The sequence below is a fragment of the Thalassophryne amazonica genome, chromosome 21, assembly GCF_902500255.1.
Source record: "Thalassophryne amazonica chromosome 21, fThaAma1.1, whole genome shotgun sequence".
In the NCBI taxonomy this organism is placed as follows: Eukaryota; Metazoa; Chordata; class Actinopteri; order Batrachoidiformes; family Batrachoididae; genus Thalassophryne; species Thalassophryne amazonica.
Window position 1 is genome coordinate 29,614,334 of NC_047123.1, and position 22,940 is coordinate 29,637,273.

Genomic DNA, 22,940 nt, shown 5'->3' on the forward strand with positions numbered 1-22,940 from the left:
AACAAGACGGCACTCTTCAAAGGCCATTTAAGCTGCTGTATTACTAATAATATAGCGCACTGTCGCTTTCATGTCGCCCCATTGACTCTATTCTGCATTGCACCTTTAATTGGTGGTAATTACGCTTAACCAAACCTGATGACTGTGGTCTCAGAGAGGGACTGAAATGCCATTACTGGAATATTTCATGTGTAGCCTATTTGGCTATGGCGAAACAGTGAGGAGACGCAGCATGAATGACGATTTCCAAAGATGGAGATGTTGTAGTTGGGGGTGGGGGGTGGGGGGGCAGTCATTCCTTTTTTCACCGCTTCTAAAAAAAGAAAATTTCAGTTCAATTTAATACAGGGATGCAGAAAGGCTTAATGAATAATTCAGGGCTCGTTATGCGGTGTACTACAGACGCATGCCAAGCAGCAGCAGCTGTGGCAGAGGGTGAGTGTTGCCCTTAAAAAAAAAAAACAACCTTAACCAGCCTTGTCCAAACCTCCCCGCTGTGCTCCTGGCAGAGACGGCGGAATGAAACCTCAGTCTCAACAGCGAGGCCCTTCAGAGTGCACGAGAACAGTTGTTTCAGCCCCCCGGCAACCAATCTGCTAATTAAATTCCAATTCCCGAACTTCAAATATTAAAGCATGGATGTGGAGTCATGTAATGAATTGTACCCAAGATGCACAAACATACTGTGCACACTCCAACAGCCACCTAAGTTAACAAACCTGGAGGGGCTGAACAACGCGGGAAGTCGTACTGTCAGTGTGGGTTGTTCTGATGCAAGTGTAACAGAAATCGCTGTTTGAAAATGCTATTTTAACATTGTAGATTGGAGCTACAGTGCATGAGCAAATTGCATGAATAGAAATGAAAAGCATCAGAGGGCTGATGGTTTTCTGCACACTCACTTGGCCATTTTATTAGGTACACCTTGCTAGTACCGAGTTGGACCCACTTTTGCCATCAGAGTGGTTTGAACTTCAGAAAGTCATCTTCACCACATCTAGATGCCTAAATGCATTGAGCTGTTGCCATGTGATTGGCTAATTAGCTGTTGGTGTTAACAAGCAATTGAGCGAGTGTACCTAATAAAGTGGCCCGTGAGTGTACATATGTCCGTAATGGTGTTTTTGACCATGCATGACCTCATCACATGACTTCATTATGAAGTCATTCATACCAATCAATGACATATATTTTGCTGACCAATGTGCTATCTCATCCATCTAGGCTTTCCGTACCATGTTATGCTTGACCTTTGACCAAACTAGTGACAAAGTGACAAAGTGACAAAGTTTTTTAATTCGGCACACAAAATATTCAAATAGAAAAAAATGAACAATTCCACAAACAAACACAGACAAAACTAGTGAGTCCGAAAGGGTGTGGGCTGAAGCAAAGCTTATTAGCGCCCACCCCTGCTAGTACAAGTCCAACAATTCTAATCAGTCATATTTACATAAATATAAATTCAGTACTACATGTCGACACACAGACATACACATCAATATATTATTCACTTATAATTATATTTATATAGTACCAGATCATAAGAAAGTCGAATCAAGGCACTTTACGCCAGTAAGGACTAACCTTACCAACCCCCAGAGCAAGCACTAGGCAACTGTGGTGAGGAAAAACTCCCTATAAGGAAGAAACCTCAAGCAGACCAGGCTCTTGGGGGTGACCCTCTGCTTGGGCTGTGCCACATATACCTATATACATACGTATATACTTTACAAACATAAATATAGACATACATATACACAGTCACTTATATACATATACACCTACCCATATCTATATATCTACATACGCATATACATAACCACACATTCAAATATACAATAAGTCCCACTTATAAATTGAACATTCCATATAAATCAAATTATATTTGCTTCTTTTTGATACTTAGACATAATGTTCTTTTTGAGTAGTTTCTTAAATCTCACTAAGGTACTACTCATTCTAACCTCTGTTGAACATTTGTTCCATTTCCTCACCCCAACCACAGACACACAAAAACCCTTTACATTTGTTCTTACTGGTGGTTTCATAAAATTGCACAACCTCTTAAACTATATCTGGATTCCCTCAATCGGAACAGACTCTGGACATGTCTCGGTAAGGCTTGGTTTTTCGCTCGAAATAAAGTTTGAATTGTAACGTAATCGACCAAAGCAATGAATTTTAATAAATTTAAAGACACAAATAGAGAATGAGTTGGTTCACGATATTGTTTATTGCAGATGATTCGTATGGCTCGTTTTTGCAAAAGGAATATTGGATTGGTATTTGATTTGTAAGTGTTTCCCCATGACTCAACACAATATGTCATATATGGTACCATCAGAGAATGATATAAAGTAAGTAACCCTTCTTGCGGCAGTAGGTCTTTGGCTTTATACAAAATGGCTATAGTTTTTGACAATTTTGATTTCACATAATTTATATGTGGTTTCCAGCTAAGTTTATTATCAATTATAACACCTAAAAATGTATTCTCTGTTACTAACTCAATTTCCTTATTGTTTATAATTAATTTTTTACATTTGGGTGCCTGTTTATTTCCAAATATAATACATTTAGTTTTCCCAAGGTTGAGTGACAACTTATTAGCGTCAAACCAAACCTTAAATTTTTCCAGTTCTTTCTCCACTATGTCCAGAAGCTGTTCAAGATTTTCACCGCTACAGAACACAGTTGTATCATCCGCAAAAAGGACACATCTCAGTGAACTCGACACCCAATTTATATCATTTATATAGATTATAAACAACAAAGGACCCAGCACTGAGCCCTGCGGCACCCCACATGTGACATCCCTGAGTTCAGAATTTGTATTATTGAATTGAACATACTGAAATCTGCCTTGTAAATAACTAGCTAACTAACTACTCCAAAATCTAATCACCTCTAAATATTTATCCAGTTAATATTCCTACCAGATCTCATCCACCTAAGCTTCTTGGTTATTGAGATATACAAGAATTTTGTTTTTTTTTTGGAAGATGTTTCCCTTTATCTTGACCTTTTAACTTGAACCAAACAATCCAAAATCTAATCAAATCTAAGTAATTATCCAAGTAATATTCCTACCAAGTTTGATGAAAATCTGTCCAGCTATTTTTAAGTTATCTTGTCCACAGAGACAAATACAAACCTCAGTGAAAACAAACCCCTGCTTTCGCCGTTTCCCTGGTGCACAAGGATGTATGAAAATAAGGTGTTTTCAGGCTTTGCAGAAGTATTTAATTTGAATGTCTATACATGAATCAAGCTTTGAGCAATTTTTCATGACAGCAATGATGCATTAACCCTCATGCAGACGCCTGTGCTCATTGTAACTCGGGGTGAGTGGAATCTAGCTACAAAATGTGTCACACAAGTTGACCTTTTTACATTCTGCAGCTGTAGTTCAATGTGAGGTCAAATATCGTGACCCCGATTATGCAATGTTTGCATTTAACATTGTATGGATGTGACACAATTAAGACTGTGCACAGAGAAGGAATCAATGAAAAGGAACACTGCAGTTTAAAATAATAATAAATGCAGGTTGGCGTAATACTGTATGTAATACAGATTAATTTTGGTTTTAAGAGTGTTTCCTGCAGCTGCTTGGAAGAGAAAATCCACAAACAAGCTGTGAAGAGCTTCTTAAGGTGAGCTGTCCATGGTGCTGAACAAACACGGAACATGTGTTTCTATCTGGGGAAGCATTTAATTGGCCGTCAGTCATGTTGTATATTTCAAACGAATCTTTTAGAAATATTACAAACAACACTCAAAATGTGAGAAACACTTGGTTGTAGAATTAATCACAGAAAGAAAGATTGATGTGTGGTCAGCAGCCGGTGCTGTTGTTTCTTCTTTTTTATCCTTTCATTTTAGTGTTCCAGAATAAAAAAAAGTTTTTGTAAATCTCCAGAGGGCACACACTTATGTATAGTCTGTAGTCTGTAATTATATCTCCAATAGAGTATATAAAGTATATCTCAAATATGGTATGTACTACATCTCAAATACCATATATACAATAGGCGACACCAAATATCTTATGCACACCCCCAAATACCATATATACAGTATGAGATATTGTATATTTCATTATATATACACACTCTTAAATATCATATACAGTATAAAATGTCATTATTTCAAATCTGAGATAGACAATATATCTTGAATATGATACAGTATTTTATGAACTGTATATCTCCACCAAGATATATACAATGTATACCTCAAACAAGATATATACAATGTATCTCAAATGATGCATAAAGTATATCTCATATATATATATATATATATATATATATATATATATATATATATATATATATATATATATATATCAAATGGTATGTCGCTACATCTCAAATGCCATATAGAAAGTATGACAAAATGTAAATCTCAGTATAAGTACACTCTCAAATACCATATATACAGTATGAGATCATATTTCTCAGGATGTATACAATCTGAAATGCCATATACAGTATGAAATAATGTATCTCATATATATAGGCTCAAATATGATATATACAGTATGAACTAATGAATGTTATATATATATATATATATATATATATCTCAAATGGTATGTCGCTACATCTCAAATACCATATATACAGTATGAGATCATATTTCTGAGGATGTATACAATCTGAAATACCATATACAGTATGAAATAATGTATCTCATGTATATAGGCTCAAATATCATATATACAGTATGAACTAATGAATGTATTTTATATATATCTACATACTCTCAAATATGATACATTCAGCATATCTTGTATAAATGGTATATAGTGAGGGAGAGAGAGAGATCTCCTGAGAACATCAGTGGTCTTGACAGAGTTTGGAACGCAAGCCATTGTTATGTATATTAATTTATAACTAATTCTTTTGGATGCTCACATTTCTGCTTGGGGTGACTCCTGAGGATCCAGCATGGATTTGACCCAAGTTGAACTCCAGATGCCCTTTGTGATCCAACCTCCAGATATCCTGGTGATTCCAGGCTTTGACACATCTTTCCCTCTACATGAGTGTGTTGGGTAACAGCTCCTGTGCATGTGCATGTCAAACACGGCACCCACTCCTTGCTCACAGACGGTGCTTCATATTAATACATGTAGCATGCGGTGCCGTCAACACTACAAAGACCAGTAATTATCTGCTTGAATTTGTTGGCTTTTCTTCCCCTCCGATGTGCTCATTCACGGATTATGAGTCTCAGTGATGACATGTCACACGTCGACATCGAGATGTCAGACTGACTGAACTCCTCCCTGAATTCTCCCCTCTCGCACTTTCTCTCTCTCCATTTATCCCCAACGGCAGCATGGAGAGTGGTGCAGTATGAAGCTTCTTCGACTCCTATCATGTCTCGCAGAATGATATTCAGTTTACTGAGCTATCTCTGCTATGCAGGCACCATCATCTGAGTGGCCTTCCTGCAGAAATAGATGCATTCTGCCCTCGCCTACTCTCCAAATACATCCATCCGCCACCACAATCACATATTGGTATGAAGTAACAGCTGACACAAATAGATACAGCTAGCAGGAGCTAGTTATTGTGTAGCGGAACCATGAGATGGAGGTCAGTGTTGCTAAGGGGTTGAGAGATGGAGGGAAAAGAAATGTTCTGGCACTAAATTACATGCTGGATGTATTTCATCAGAAGCTGCAATATCAGAGTGAATGTGCTATTCCACTGATATGACTTACTCAACTTATGACCTTCATAAATGAAATGGTGTGAAAAAAATCTGTTTTATTTGACTAAATCCATCCATATAAAGAGCTCCTTGATGCCACACTTGCATTTTAGAACTGGCAATACAAATTGTAGCTGATTTGGGAGATGATTGGTGATGGAATGACTCCTCGTAGTTTTACCAGTGTGGCACCAAATCATCCAGTACAAATATTTAGCTTCACAATTGCAAGGTTTATTTATTTACTGGGATCCCTGAGTTAAAAGATTAATGTATTATAATACATTTGCTCACAAATCTGGTTTCAGGTCTGTTCAGTAATTAGCCAAGATAAGTAACCTGACTGTTATATTACCTTTTCGTTCATAATATAAGAAAAGCCTGATTATAACCCCCCCCCCCCCCTTTATTTTATCAAGACATATTTTTAGAATAGTACATTCTCAAGACCAAACCAAGAAAATGGTTAATAAATGGTTAATATAAGCACGTTTTATTTGTAGCTCCTCATTTCTTTTCAACCACTGCTGTTTTTAGGACCACTCTAAGCTTTTTTTTAATTGTTAGCATTTTTAAGATGGCATATTTATTTGCTGCTTAAAAGTTGCTTGATGATTTTGCTGCGTTTTTCATAATCATCCATTTATCATGTTTTTGTTTTTTTTTTACTTTATAACCTTTAGTAAATGAATATGCTTATACTGTCAGCTACATGTTAATAAGCTCAGTTAAATATCTACATAAGCCAATAGCTCTGTTGGACTGACTAACTGGAATAGCTGACAACCAAGTAATAAGAAGACTATTTGAATGCCCATGTTCTAAATTGTCTGGACCTAAACACAAACTGAACAGATTTGCTTTTGGGAACCGTTTATATTAATAAAAGTAGGTTCTATTGTTTATTGTATGACATGATATAAGTAAGCTAATATGAGAGCCATTATTTTCGACTTTGTTTGCCGAGCTCCTTCACAGATCAACAATGCCAAAATGGCTTTGGATTGCCATCAATTAATTTTCTTGTCAAAGCTCATCAAAAAGAAACTTGAGCAAAATTTGCATGCAGTTCTTCAAGTGACTATATCGCCACCTCTGGGTAATGTGGCAGATTACATGGAAATTAACTGAAATTTGTTCAGAAAAGTTGTCCTTAATTGTGTATCATATGGATAAACTTGGAAAAAGTAGCAACCGGGACACCTTTAATTTGGACGAAGAGACATTTTCAGCTGCCAAATGTGATGTGTCAAGCTGCGACAGAACATGCATGTCAAGGTGGCTCAACATTTTAGGAATAGCTTTTTTTCAACTCACTCTTCTCTAAAATGGAGGCTGAACGGAGTCGTTCAAATAGGCAGACTGCCAACTCCCCTAACAGTGTCATGCTTCTATTTCTATTTTTTTTTTTTTTAATCATCTTCTGCAAAGACAGCAATCTGTCCTCATTGGCAATGAGTGTAGGAGACGACTTATACAGTATAATAGTGGGGCGGCATAGCAAAACAATTGTTCATTTTGTGAAAGCATTGAATTTGGCACACATATTCTAAATTAACTAATGTTTATTTACAGATAAGGAGTCATGCTGGAGCTGACCTCTAATGAGCTACAGGGATTAATAAAGAATTACACAGGGGTCAAAATTTGAAAATGTTCCATTCATGTTGAAAACTATACCACATTATTTGTCTGATCATAACAATTCCAAAAAGTTCCAGATAGTTTTGACTGAATGTTCTGGAGTTATGGGGTAAAAACAGCAAAAATTATGCCAAAGATCAGTTTCAGTTTGTACAGGGGTCAAAAGTTAAGTTGCTCCAGTTTTGGTAAAAAGTGATTCATATTATTGGAGGATTAATAAATGGAATAGTTTTGACTGTGTTGAATGCTTGGTCTCCAAAGTAAAGGTCAAACAATGCGACGTCCATTGGATTCTATGACGTATATGACACATGTTACCCCGTAACATGATAACTAAGCATGACTGATGGTGCAAACTATTCCTTTTTAAAATGCTATTAACTCAACCAATAATTTGCTTAATTTTTAGCAGAATTGAAGCATTTAACTTTTGACCCCTGTACAAACTGAAACTGACCTTTCTCACCATTTTTGTTGTTTTCACCCCATAACTCCATGGAATTCAGTCATAGATAGTCCAAGCTATACCTTTATGGAATCATTATGATCAGACAAATAATGTGGTATAGTTTTCAACATGATTGGAGCATTTTTTAATTTTGACCCCTGTGTAATTCCTTATTGACCCCTGTAGCTCATTAGAGGTCAGCTCCAGGACAGCTCCATATCTGAAAATAAACATTAGCTAATTTAGAATATGTGTGTCAAATTCCATGCTTTTATCACAAAATGAGCAATTTTTATGGAAATTTTAGCTAAGCTGCACCACTATAATCACCCGGTTAATTCCGCGTCCACAGCAGCTCTTCACACCTTGTTTGTTATCATTCTCTCATTTTCCTCATCACAGCTGGTTCTCTCTCTCACGCCGTTGCTTGGTACCAAATAAAAGATAGCACTTTGTTTTTGACACAACCGAGCTGTCATTCGGGTCAGCAACCCATGCTCCTAATCAAACTGGGATGGTGATTAGGTGAAATTAATGGGCAACCCAGTGTCAGTCGGCACGCCGGCAGCCTGGGAGCATGATTGGCGGCGTTCTCCCGAGTGAATTCAGCAGAACGGGGAGAGAATGAAAGAGATCAAAGCCTATTCAGAAGAAGTGCATCAGATTAAAGCCCACAAAACACTCCCCCCCAAGAAAGACGTCTACGAGGATCTTTGTGTTCCTGTTTGTAGATGGGTGTCATTGGGTAAAGATGGTTTTCGTGCAGATGTCGGTTTTTTGAAGGGAGGGGGGCAGACATGAAAGGAAGGAGCGAAGGTTTGATGTGATAATGAAGCACCTGCTTTAGTCTTCTCTTTTATCCAAACCACTCACTTGTGCCTATTTTTTCAACAAATGTTCGAGTAGGTCTGCAGAGTACAAATCTGCTCTGTGCCACTCAGAGTCCAACGGCAGCTTTTCAACTCATTCTTCTGTCTTGCTTTCTTTATTTCAGTAAGACATTGTAGGACTGTTGTCACATCACTCAGTGGGTCTGGCTTTGGAAGGCGGTTGGTTCTACAGAGGGGGTCGCAAGAAGTCCCCAATGTGCTGGTGCCACACGTTGCCTCATTCTTCACACAATGGAACCCCTTTGGGTTCTGGATGAAAACTACCCATGCTGACATCTGATGCATCCTTAGATCTTGAAAGAAACCATCTGTCTGCCACAGCCAGGTGAAACACGAGCATCCCGTTGACATTCTCCAACTGCTGGGGTTCTCAAATGCACCACATGGCAGCAATGTTATAGCTCACAATGCAAGTAAGCCACCTCATCTGGGTCCCCCTAAGTAATCGCATATTTGACATAAAGTTACTACACCAGTGCACAAGGATCCTCTAAAGAGATAAAGTACCGACTCCATCAAATGGTAGCCTTTGGTCACTGGTTAGCATTCAAGTCTCATAAGTATATAATAGGACAGAAAGCACCAGCACCCCAAGGACATCTGAAGAGATATCGGCATCGCCAAACACCTCTGTCCAGTCCGTGACCTCATGACTGCAAAAGCTCTTCCCAAGCAACTCTCGATCTCAATTACAGAGGACCCAGAGACATGAAGATCACTGCTGAGATAAGTGAATGTCTCTCTCAACTTCAACACTTTTATCGCATACAGATACCATGAACGGAGACGCTCCAATTTCTCACTTACATGGAAAAACATGAATTGTAATGAATAAAGAATACAACTAAAACAAAAAAAATATGGGATTACATTTACTTCTTTAAGTTTGTTTGGTAGAAAAAAAAATTACCTGAAAGTCCAAGTTTTTAAACAGGCAGGGAAAGTTTAAGCTTTGATTTTGTACAGAAAAAAGTTTAGATATTTCTTTTTTTTTTTTAGTTTGAATATAACTGACTCAGATCTGACATACGTATGGGATTAAATTTTGGACTTTATGAGCAAAGTCAATTTATTCAGCTCCCAAAAAAGAACTTTGGAAACACAAGATGAACAGAATAAAATCTTGGTCTTTGTTCCTTCAGTTATTTGAGAACCTTTTTTTCTCGAGCCACCAATGTTATTACGGCTCAGGTTTATTCATTTATTGTGTTTTTTTTTATGAGGAAAGTATTTTCTGATTTTGTTTCATAGCTTTTTTTTATACATTTTATCATTTTTCTGAAACTGTCAATCAGCATTCTGACTGTTTGAATGGATTTGGATTAATTTTCTCAAGGAAACGCATCAGCATGTTTTCACCACTATGGAACTGCAAAACATTTTCTGAAGCAATTAGATTTACCCCTTTTTGAGCGTTTTGAACCAGTGACCCCTTATGTGACACTTTTTTCTTATATTTTATTAAAGTCACATGAGAGGCATTTTAGATGATTTGACAGAGTTTACGATGCTTCATATCTTTGTACATTGTCCGCTGGCGTGTGTATCAGATACTTCGGCGCACTGACACATCTCATTCTCACTTGGATTGCACGGGAGAGATGCTAAGGTTAGCTTGCTGGAGCGTTTAGTTGTACATGTGCAGATTTATCAATCAATCAATCAATCAATCAATTTTTTATATAGCGCCAAATCACAACAAACAGTTGCCCCAAGGCGCTTTATATTGTAAGGCAAGGCCATACAATAATTATGTAAAACCCCAACGGTCAAAACGACCCCCTGTGAGCAAGCACTTGGCTACAGTGGGAAGGAAAAACTCCCTTTTAACAGGAAGAAACCTCCAGCAGAACCAGGCTCAGGGAGGGGCAGTCTTCTGCTGGGACTGGTTGGGGCTGAGGGAGAGAACCAGGAAAAAGACATGCTGTGGAGGGGAGCAGAGATCGATCACTAATGATTAAATGCAGAGTGGTGCATATAGAGCAAAAAGAGAAAGAAACAGTGCATCATGGGATGCATATCAGACATAAACCTGCAATTACAATCCTTAACAAGTGTGTCGCGGGCGGAATATACACCGCCATTTTCCTCAGGGATTTAAGGTTCGCAATCATCCATGTGTGACTCCTGAAGCTAATTGCACCACGGTTGACACACACACAGCATCCTTATGGGAGCAGAGGGGTGGAAGACTGATGGCAGATGTGGAATTTTGTTTGAAATTCATCAAATTTTAATCCACTGTGTACATTTCCATATTTTCATATTCATCTCTTTGGGCTTCAAGCTTCCACTTCCTCCCAGCATCTCATTTTGACCCTATTAATAGCTCCAGCATCGCCTTACCTAATACACACACACGTGCACATATCGCGATGAGAAATGTTCAGAAAAAAACAACAACAACAGACAACCTCACGAGTCCCGAGCTCGATGTGGCTGTCGATGAGTCACTCTGAGTTTGGTAAATTGAGTGAAGCGGCATGGAGGTTAGCGTCGTAGATAAGATGCAGGATTCATACCCCTCCTCGCTGTAATGAATCAGTGTATTAGAGCAATTTGCTCTTCTAAACCGGCTCCACAATCACTCCGTCTTCTCTGGAGCACTGGCACCCCGTGCCCCCCTCCCCCCAAATGCACCCCCAAAAAAGGTAATTGCTCTTACCTGAGACACTGTAATGGATCCTGGGTGAAGTATTGACCGCTTCTAGATTTTGATTAAGGGGCTGTAGGGCAGAACATGTCTTTAATGAAACTAAGGAATCAGCATTCTCGAGGTGGTGCGTAGTGGCAGGATGCTTTAGCCCACAGGCACCTTGATTAGGATCTGATTTGCAGCAAATCCAGGAGTGGCCCCCAGCTACGGAATAAAAGGGATGAATTCATCCATTAATAATACCTTGGACCTATAGAGCTTTTCTCTGGAGGCTTACAATGATTAAAAAATTGCTGTATTCACTTACTGACACAAGGCCGTTTGCTTGTTTTACACACTCCCACGCCAAGTCGCTCAGTCGCTTTCTCCTTCATATGCAAAAGGTCGGCCTTTATCAGCTGGAGTTTTAGCATGAGGGATAACTTGTATCAGCCTGTCTCATCCTCTCTCTTAAATTGCTTTTTTTTTGCTGGTGTTAAAAAACTGATTGCATCTGTGGCGGAGATGAAATGGGGGGGGGGGGGGGTGATAGCTAGCTCCCATCGCTCTCTGAGCGTGCAAATGGACATAATCTAAAAGGCGAGTATTAGCATGCTAAAATACACCAGCGCTATGATGAACACCATTTGCCGCGGCTTAATGCGATAGCTGGGTAAGATGATTAACTTTGAATCCATTTAATCAACCACAAGTGCTTTCTCAAATAACCAACTGTCTAATGCCGGTCATAACTTTGCTCAGATCCAGTTGGGAAACATGTGGAGTAACAGATGTGTCAAATCACACAGTGTCAGAACCAGAAAGGCCAATCAGACATTATTTGTAATGACAAACGTGAAACATGGGTTTGTCATTTCTGCTCAACCTCATATTCGAATCAAACAATGGAGTGTGACTCTGAAGAGAACATATAGTAGCTTGCTCATTGACCGGGAAGTCAATGTGCCCTGAGGCTGCATCCTATTGACTTAAGCAGTTCAAGCAGCGGGCTTCTCACCTCCTTTCACATATCGACCACTGCCTGCATGCCAATAACCGGCTCTCTGAAGGCAACGGGAGTTTAGAGCTTCAAGTTCTCTCTTTAACCACAATCAAGAAGTGTAGGTATCTTGGGAGATTATATTTGTTGGTCAATATGGCTATCACTGACGTGCATAATTTACTTAACAAGAGAACATTTACAGTACAGTGCTCCATAGTTTCCATTTCTCAATGGTACGTTTAAAAGAACTTGGTTATATGCAATAGGAGTTGGGCTACCAATACATCTGCACCTTGGTTCAGTTGCTATTCACACTACCCAGATGTCCTTGGGCAAGATGCTTCATCTGCATTGTCCAAGTCCACTCAGCTAGAAATGGGTACCAGTCTTCGTTGGGGACATTACATGCAATGGACTGGTGTCCCATATTTGGGGTAAGCCCATATTTTCTGGAATGCATGTTGCTGTGACATACAGCATCTACCAAAAACACCATGCATTTGTTTATAATAACAATTTTTATAGAGCTTTCCCATGAATCAAAGCACAAAATAATAATAAATATAATAGTAGTAATAAATGTACACAAAAGCAATGCTCAAAACAATGCACAAAAATCTCATATTGAAGAGTTGATAACATAGAAAAGATATATTCTGCAATATATGGTAGTACTTCTTAGTTCAAGGGATATGCAACACTTGAAATTGGCTCTAGTCCTTTTACCTGCAGTCTTGCTGATGAAATAACGACAACGTAACACAAACTTGGTTATGAAATAGGTCAGCTGCGATTTTTCCAATGAAGACTTGTCCCTCAAGAAATGGGATCCACGCAATTTCTGTACCATTCACCCAATTTGGATGTCACAGTAAAGTAAGTCTTCTATAGATCCTGAGATCTGTTGGTGGTAGTCCTTATTACCGGATTTTGTCTCGTGACATGACTGAGAGTCCATTAACGCCCCCTGGATGGGACACTAGTCCATCACAGGTTAATTCTTCACCAAATCTTTTATCCTTTTCCAGCTGGGTGTAGTTGGACAGTGCAAATGACTTCCCCAAGGACACAAACAGGGAATCACACCCAGGTCTACTCTCTATCCCCCAAAGCTCCCTGACTGAATGTAATTAACCTAAAGTTTAAGCTAAATTCTGCACTAAGAACTCTACAATAAAGACTGTCAATATACATATATTTGACCGATCTGTACATTTTTTGTAGTAAATTAATATTTTGTCAAGAAACTTTGGGCTTGTCGTTCCACAGACCTTGATGACCCAGTGGTGACGGTGCACCAGAGTATAGGAGAAGCAAAGGAACAGTTCTACTATGAGAGGACGGTGTTCCTGCGCTGCGTTGCCAATTCCAACCCGCCAGTCCACTACAGCTGGCATCGAGGCAGAGAGGTTCTGACGCAGGGCTCCGACAAGGGTGTGGAGATCTACGAGCCATTTTTCACACAGGTAAGACACAGGTACCTTAAAAATAACGATATGGTCGAAATATTAAAGACAGCCACCTTCTGTTCTGTCCTGTTGTGGTTAAATGGCAAATGGGATTTTAAAGCTTTGATTCCAGATGAATGCCTCATAGGTGATAATACTGCAGTACTCAGTTTAAATGAAAACTGCCAGCAGTTGGTCTTTAATAGCGTATTTCCTCGCTCCCCTGCAGAGATGACTAACTATCATACTGTCATTTTTAAGCTGTGTTTGCATATTGGCGCTCAAAAATTGCTGCGCCTTCAATCGTCTTCTGACTATCCGGAGGCAGCCATAATATCAAATTTCCATAGCAACCGCATATTAAACTACACCATACCGTAACCTACGTTATACCATGACAGAACAAATCGACTGCCGCCGACTTCTTTCCAAGCACATTGTTTCATTTTGCTATCTTGATGACCATTTCTGTTTTTATTATTTTATCACATGATGGAATATCAGCATTTATTTAACAGATGAAAGACTTAGGTCAACTTCTTAAGTCAACGATCAACAAAAAAAGTTCAAGTTCAGCGTCAACGTTCGACAGAATATCACTGGTTACTTTTTGACCTTGAATATTTAAATGTAACTTTAATAATGGGTGTAGATTATATCAGTGTCTTCACAGTTTGAGTTGCGTGTGCAGTGAGACCTATGTGCAGCCACATAAAGAAGATTCCCTTCATATTCACGTCCCTCATTTGTGCAAGTGGGATTTTGCAACTGTTTAAAAATTGAGACGCTTTGTTCCAACACAACCATCAACGAACCCGCCGAACGCTCTTCGGAATTATCTTTTTCATCCTGCTTGCTTCTTCCTGCCCTCAGTTAATGCCTTAATTGGGTCTGAAGTTAAAACTCGAAATTTGAGATTTAGCCTTGTGTTGTACCAAACAACTTTGTGTATTCCAGCTTCTTGTCCAAATTGGCTTGCAGATAATAAGGCGTCAAATCGCTGACCAATCACAACCCAGAGTTAGGGCCAACCAGTGTTTACTTGAGCCCAGTTAATCCAAGCGGAATTGTTAGTTCTGTCTACCCCCTGCTCCTCGACCACTTTGGACGTCTACCATCCTCTCCTACTCTCCGGTGGGCTCAAGCACATTTTTTGGCCCCCACATAGAAATGCGCACAAATGCCAAGGTGGCATTTAAAAGCTTGTATAGCGAACAGTTGGATAATTAAGTGAGACTCAAAGCTACAGTGTGCTTTTATCGTAGGGACCCTGTCCTTTTTGCAGTCCGTTATGTTCTCCGCCGCTCGCCCCAAACTGTCAGGGAATAGCATAATTACACGGAGGAATAATGGAGCTATTTCACAGCTTTCCTGAAATTCTCTCCTCCTAATAGCGGTCGATACGTTTCAATGGCTGTTACGGGGTTTGATGTTTTCTCGAGGTGTGAGGCTGTGGTGGAGTGCGTCGCAGAGTGAGCAGAGAATTACTTATCACACACTCGAGGCACCGATTGCTATCGTTATATGTACAGTTCTTTCTCTCCGTGGCCTCGCTTATTGTATTGGTTGATTTTTTTTTTTATTGCTACCAGCGATCAAGCTCAGGTTTTTCTTTCTCGACCACCTCCATTTTTAGGTTCATCTGTCTTGCTTTTCAAATATTCTGCATAACAACTCATTTAATCCCTCAAATGAAGTTAGAACATGAAAATTGGATAAGATGAGGACACGGTACATGGCATAATTTCTTTGCCTTTTTACTGGCAAACAGATTTTCCAAAGTGCTTGTGTACTTTGCTGTTCAATCTTTCTATCAATCCCTCCAGCCAGTTCTCTTTAAATGTGCTGGGCTTCTTCCCCCCCAAATTCCAATCTGTGCCCCTGCTGTGAGCACAACATACACTTTCATCACAGCAGGCCTCATCGTCAGATATTCAGATAGTGGCCAAGACTTGGAGGTTGGAAGATAGATAAAGGTGGTGTGAGGCTTCCACACTTAATCTGACACAATTAAGACTTCAATGAGCACTACTGAATATGAAAAACATGCGTGTCTGTCACGTCATGCGGGCCGGCCCCGCGTTTGGCTGATTAATGTTTTAATTGAGTCCCGCACCACCTTAACAATCCACATCAGAATTGGGTTCTTATTTGGCAGGCCATGCTAGAAGAAAAACTAAGTCCTACGTAGGCCCTGAGGCCCATTGGTGCTGGTGCTTAACTCTGGATTCCATAATGTGAAACCGATGAGATTCTATGACTTTTCCTGGACTGAACTCCAGTCTGACACAGGTTACTTCCCCAGCCCTACAGCTGGATAAGGTGTGATTAAATGTCTTGCCCAAGGACACAGACAGCTAGTGTGAGTGGCAATCAGACCCAGGTCTACATATGGGTAGTCCAGCTCCTGAACCACAATGACTTAACTTTATTGTTGTGGTCAAGAAAATTCTTCCTGAAAGTTATTTCTGTCAACCGATCACATACTGAGCATATCCATATTAGAGCTTGACCAATATGGATTTTATGGCTACTAACGCGATACTGATGTTAGGGCTTTAAAACATTTGCGATACAGATATATCTGCTGATATATACAAGAAAAATAGCAATCAGTCATAACATTTCTTCATCAAACCCTTATGACAAATAAATGTAACTGACGCTTGATTTTTACAGTTTAAACATGAACTTTGTGATCAGTAACTGTAAATGTAACCAACACACTTACTTCACTTAGATTTGCATTTGCATAAAATAGACGTCTTCTATTTTGACCTTGCCAAGCTCATGGTGTAGCAACAACTTGTCTCTCACTGGTGTCTTATTGAAAATGGTGTGGCATGTGTTTTTTTGTAGCTAATGTGACCAAGGGGTGATTAGGTCCCAGCCATGCTTGAAAACAGACCATTTCCAACAGGCAGTGTTTTTCTTGCATCGTTAATTTGGTCAAATAAAAGTTTTCATACGGGCACAAATAAAGCTGAGGCAAATGTTTGTGAAAGACTCACATTGGCCGATGTTTTTGGCCAAGTGATATATCAGTTGGACACTAGTCCGTATTGGAGAATGTAATAGTGGAAATATTGCAGGGTAACTCAACTACTTGTACTTTTATGGGACAGTCCCTTTCTCAATATTCCTGGCTTCATTAATTCTACATACATATTCATTTTCAACCTTTTATTCTGAGCGGTTTCGCCTTTAATCATGGCTGTGCCATCACCTACTCTTCTTGCTTTATGTGGTTGATGATGTTTACATTTTTGCACACATTTGCATACCGGTGTGGGTTTGGTCTGAGCTGCAGGGGGAAACAAAGATTCTGAAACTGAAGAACCTGCGCCCTCAAGACTACGCCAACTACAGCTGCATCGCCTCCGTCAGGAACGTCTGCGGCATCCCCGATCGCAGCATCATCTTCCGGCTCACCAATAAGACAGGTAAGCTGAGCATCCTCTGTGACAATCTGATCAATTTGCTCCCAAGCTGATCTGAACTCTTCTTCTTCCACAAGCTTCTCCGTCCATTAAGCTGTTGGTGGATGATCCGATCGTGGCGAACCCCGGCGAGACGGTGTCCTTAGTGTGCATCACCACAGGTGGGGAGCCGCCACCCATCCTCACCTGGACCACCACAAATGACACCCTGCCGCTACGGAGTGTCATTAAGGGGGGCACGCTAACCCTGCCCGCCATCACCTCGGATGAGGCGGGGGTGTACAGTTGCGTGGCTAGCAACAACGTGGGCAATCCGGCGAAGAAGTCCACCACCATCATCGTGCGAGGTGAGGGAGCTCGGTGCGATCACAGAGGCTGGGCGGTGCGTTGGTAAGACGTTTTCCATGTCGTAGCTGAAACTGGAATGAATGAATGGATTTAATTTAATTTATTCAATTTATAATTCTCCAAAAGTTCCCTCAAGGTGCCTCACACACAACAGTTTAAAATCAAAATTAAAATGAGTGAGTAAATTAAAAGATTCAAATACACAATTAAAAGACACAAGTAAAAGAATAAAACAGATTAAAAATAAATAAAAGCTATTGCTAAGAAAGGGAGTCAAAACACGTTTTTAGTCTTGACTTAAAAATGTCCACGGACTCACAGTCGCAGAGAGACTGTTCCATAGAGTGGGTGCACGATAAGAGAAGGCTCTTTGACCCGCTGACTTCTTCTTCATCCTAGGAACACACAGTAGTCCCACATCCCGCGACCGCAAAACCTGGGCCGGTACATAGGGTTTCACCGAATTGGCCGGGTAAGAAGGCGCTAGTCCATGAACAGTTCTATAGGTTAGCAGCAAGACCTTAAAATCTGCTCTTACAGAGACAGGAAGCCAGTGCAAAGATGCCAGAATGGGTGTGATATGTGGAGGGAGGTCAAACAGGGCAGAAGTGCTGAGTGGACATGTGTCCATTACAAATCTCTGTGACATATGTCTCAGAAATCTAAAATGTGCGGATATCAGGGTATAACTGAGGCAATTGGAAGATGTTGAACATGCAACCCCAACCATATTTAAAGGTGTACTTCCTTTTGGATTTTTTACTTACTGAAAACTAGTTTTAATAAAATACATTTATTTCTGTGGCAGTCATAAAATTACATGTGAATGTAGAAGGAAGAAGTGCGTTGCGAGGTTTGAAATTCATGCTGCATTCAATGGAACCTGGGAACTCAGAGATTGTGACCTACAACCACAAAAAATACATCCAGTAAAGTTATGAGTACCATGAGCATATGTCGCATAGAAGTGCAAATTTTAGCCTCAAAGGGCAGGCTCGCGAAGCAGGCTAGTCGGTTGGAGAAAATACTAATTTTGAGTATATTATGATGTAAGTTTGTATATCCTGTATTAAGGAATAAAATGACAGTGATGACTTAAATGCACGACACATATTTACAGCTGCATAAGACAGCAGCAGCACATTTGAAACATTTAACTCAAAACTGAGCCGTGTGTCTTGGCCGAAAGCATGGAGGTTCCTCTGTTTCCATCACAGAGATTAAGCCACAACTCCATCATCAGGTCGAACTCATGTGAAAGTCTTTATTTACATGACCGTACACGGAAATACAATCATCAACAAATCATTGTAGATGGTCTCCCTGACAGACAAACACCGTCTCCGTGTTGTGAAAGTGCCCGTGTAGTTGACAACTTAAGAACTGAGAGGCTTCCATCAGAAAAGGTGTCAGGAGAACAAATCAGTCAGAGCGCGCTCGCCGCAGCCAAACACGTTAATAAATATCTTCTTATTGATGTGTCTCATTTTGACAGAGGCAGCCGCCATCAAGCCTGTTTAACATCTTTAAATATGTAATTGTTGTTTGATAATGATGTCGTAATGCATCATCATCAAGGCGGCAAAGCAGATTTCATTGCAAAAAAAAATTTAAATTTTATTATTTTTGCATTGCTAAGTGTTACTGAGGATATGCAAGTGGTTTTTGATGCTTTCTCAAGCAAACAAGGATGTCTTTTGTGATGAAATCTGACCATCATACTGATGACTTAATCTCACATTTATTAAATTATATACAGTGATTTTTCAGGTTCATAAGGCAGATAATGATAAAGAATCGGGGCCTGGCATATATCGATCTCAAGCTGTTGATGTCACGTTAATATTTCTTGGGCATCTTTAAATGTCCATATGATGAGTCCATATGATTGAGCATTTCTATGCAGTGTGGAAATGGTTAGAAATGCACCTGATAACAACGACAGCTACTGAGTGGTTGGTAAAAATGAAAGAAAAGGAAGGAACTGTACATGTCATTTTGGTTGGGGTTTTGTGCAGCAGTCTAATAATGGTTTGATGCTTTTTTCCGTTGTTGAATAGTGGAGTATATTTACGTGCTGTTCGATTGAGAAATGCTGCAGCTTCTACAATTAAGAGCAGTAACTCATTCGGTTAGAGACAACTGAAGTGCCTTCAGAGAAAGGAGCGCTCGCACGCTACAGTCTACAGAGTGCTTACGTAGCAGCGCTTGAGTGTCTTCACTCTGTGTGAGTGTAGTAATAATAATAGTTCATTCATTTATTCATTTCTGCCCACCTATTTGGGTCCGGTGTCGTAGTCTGATCAGTCCCACCATCTGATCGGTCCCCCCTGCCTTCACTGCGCATGCGTCATTTTGGCGCGTTAGCAGCGATTCACCGATTATCGCCTTGTTTCTGCTTAAAACTTCACGCTAGTCATCATCTATCTCAGCGACAAATCTCTGAAGCTTTTGTAAAACAATCAATTCAGGATTAATTAATAATAAAAGACACGGGTGGGGAGGGCGATCAGAGCGCGACACCAGCACATCTGAAACTGACTGAGTCTGACTCTCGATCAAAGGGAATAATGTGATTATTAACCATCAGATGACAAAGTAAACCCTCTTAAATCATTCTAAAGTCCATTTTAGGCAGAAACAAGGTGATGATCTGTCAGTCACTGCTGATGCTCTGAAATGACGCATGTGCACTGAAAGCAGGGGGACCAATCAGACCGTGACACCACGTCATGGTGACAGTAGACCAAGCAACTTGTGCCACATTTCCCTATCTTCTGCCAAGTTCTCTAACTCTTCCAGCATTTCTGAGGCATTCCTAAAGCAACTGGGATATACTGTATAATCCCTGCAAGCATAATATGCACATAAGAAATGAACAACATAACGTTAATTTTAATATTGCACAACTAAAGCATGGAACAAAAATCATGAAAATAAAAAATGGCATGTAAAACTGCACCACCTTGGTGAAGATGGTGAAGAACTGTTATGGTTCATGCATTTAGGTGCATTTGCAAGTAATGGTCATAAGAAAATACGACCAAAAACTCTTAAACATAGTCAAAAAAAGTTGCATTGGCCATAAAATACAAAAATCAGATACAGTCATATGAGGGGTATTAGTATACAAAATGGTTTATGTCATAAAAGCTTTGTTACATCACTTACTTATTCCATGACATCATATTTCATTGCACAAAACCATCCCTAATGTGTACTTGTACTTGATTACATAAATTTAATTTCTATTTGAACCAAATATTTCTTTCTGTGTTTCATATATTACAGGAGTTTTTATAAAGTTTAATTTTAAATTCCTCACTTTAAGTGTTGCGCAAAATTCAGCCATATGGAGATATGGGAAACAGCTGCTACATTAAAATCTTTAAATTCTGACCACTGAACTGTGTAACATGGTTAGAGATGTTAAACTCTTGATGCATTAATTTGATGTAAGCAGTGACTTAATGAAGTGTGACTGCGACAGCAGGTGTTGGACAGGGGAAAGAGGAAATACGCCAGTAAGTGATTTTTAAAAATGCATTTCTTTTTGCAGGTGCATTGCTTCTACAGATGGGGAGAGGTGATTGGGTTTTGGTTGGAATCAGTCACTGATCAAAGTCAAAGGACTCATTTTCTCAACATGATTAGTACTTCGGCTTGTTGGCGTGGTGTCGTCGTTGCCTCTGAGAGACTTTCTAGTGTTTTTACTTTTCGAATCAGGTGCTTTTATTTAGATTGACCTGACCAGGATGATTCTGGAATCCAGATGAGTGTGCGCCACATTTGGTTCAAATTGAGCTGAAAATCAAATACCTTGACTTTTTGTTAAAATAAACTCTTTCAGGGCAATTTTGGGGTCAACTTTCATTGGCAGACCCAGTTTGATAGAAACCAGCAAAAGGACCTGGGAGGGGTAGACCAACAAACATGCGGGCATGACCTTTGCCTCGATCATTGACTTTTGGCAAAATTGTCCTTGTTGGAGAATTCCATAACCTACCTCAAAATGTGCCACGTTGGGTGCAAATCAGAGTGAAAAGCCAATGACCTTGACCTCAATCATTGACTTTTGGTCAATTTCTTTGCACCTGATGAAATCGCTACATGTGTTTGTGGTGAAAGTGTTGAACTTGTAGAGACATTCACTTATCTCATTTATCTGAGAGGCACCTGGGAAGAGCTTATGGAGTCATGAGGTCAAAAGACAGGATTTTGACGATGGCGAAATCTTTGCAGGCAAATGAAGGTCCAAGTCTTTAAGGTCCTGGTGCTTCTTGTCTTGCTGTATGGTTGTGAAACTAGGACTTCTTTTCTGTAACAATTCCTCAAAAAAGCTCAGGCAGCTGGTAAAGATAAAGAATCTAAATGTTGTCTATCTGTCTGTGCATCGGTGTGCACACAAACGCGTTTTTTTTTTTACTGGAAGTGTACACAAAGTGCCACCTCTTTTGGACGCTGCGCCGAGCCCATTTTTGGTGTTGCAGGGTCAGCCGGCTTGTTGCCCACCACAGCTTGCTCGGAGCCTGTTTGTAGTTCTGTCAAACTGCGGTTGCCGGCGGGGCGTTGCGCATATGAAAACACACATCGGTTCCCAGCAGATGGTAGTTTGTGTGGCCATGCTGTCTCCACCAGCCAGGCTGCCTTCCAGGGCTGTGCCACACTCACAGCGGCTTCAACAGCTTACTGGCGTCTCAGCGTGACACTAGTGGTCCACAATATGTCTTCAAATACAAATCACAACTTTACATACACCAAGAGTAAAAACATTTCAACTCAAATTTTGTGACTTCCTGCTAGGGGTATCCAGGGGCATGCTGTCAGGAACTAGATGAGACATTGAAACCCGTCTTAATGCACAGACCTCTGCTGTCCGAGTAAATGGGACATCGTTGACATCATGTGGGGAAGTCATTCAAATTCGGAAAGTTTGCTGGTGGTTCTGCTTCACTAATGTCCCGTAGATGTGCCCACTCCCTGTGGTGGATGCTGGGAACTGGAGCAGGTGTGTTTGAACTTACTTGCAGCTTGTCTGCCACCTGGTGGTCATGTCAGGGTTTGTTGCAGGGAATGATCTTGATTTTTTTGGAATAATCACGAGAAAGAATTGCCTCAGTAGTTGGGTTTCTATTAAAGGTTTTCACAAAAGTTGAGTGTTTTCAGAATTTTAAAAAAATGAAAGCGGTTCTTTTGAATGAGTGAATGTGACTACTGGGTTTTGTCCTCTTGTGATAACTGTCATTCTAGCGAAGCTCTAGCTAGAGTAACGGATGGGTAAGTCCCTCTAAATATTTCCATTTCGCTGTTTGTTTTTTAATGAATATTGCCATAACATCGTCTCGAGCTCTCTG

At 40.0% G+C, this 22,940-nt stretch overlaps 1 protein-coding gene and 1 long non-coding RNA gene across 7 annotated transcripts in view; one reads left to right on the top strand and one right to left on the bottom strand.

The window, feature by feature from the left end:
• LOC117503615 (MAM domain-containing glycosylphosphatidylinositol anchor protein 2-like) overlaps positions 1–22,940 on the top strand; it is a 325,073-nt gene that overhangs the window by 182,211 nt on the left and 119,922 nt on the right. For 3 of the 6 annotated variants that reach the window (XM_034162876.1, XM_034162874.1, XM_034162877.1), the window contains exons 4-6: positions 13,620–13,816; positions 17,106–17,241; positions 17,316–17,585. In XM_034162876.1, the coding sequence (XP_034018767.1) occupies positions 13,620–13,816; positions 17,106–17,241; positions 17,316–17,585 (603 nt within the window). The remainder of the gene's footprint in view (positions 1–13,619; positions 13,817–17,105; positions 17,242–17,315; positions 17,586–22,940) is intronic. The other 3 variants (XM_034162879.1, XM_034162875.1, XM_034162878.1) reach the window with 1 other exon arrangement.
• On the bottom strand, positions 1,245–21,647 carry LOC117503619. The gene is made up of 3 exons (XR_004558592.1): positions 21,429–21,647; positions 18,738–18,743; positions 1,245–1,261 (listed from the first exon to the last, which is right to left on the bottom strand). It is a non-coding gene; the product is annotated as an uncharacterized LOC117503619 (long non-coding RNA).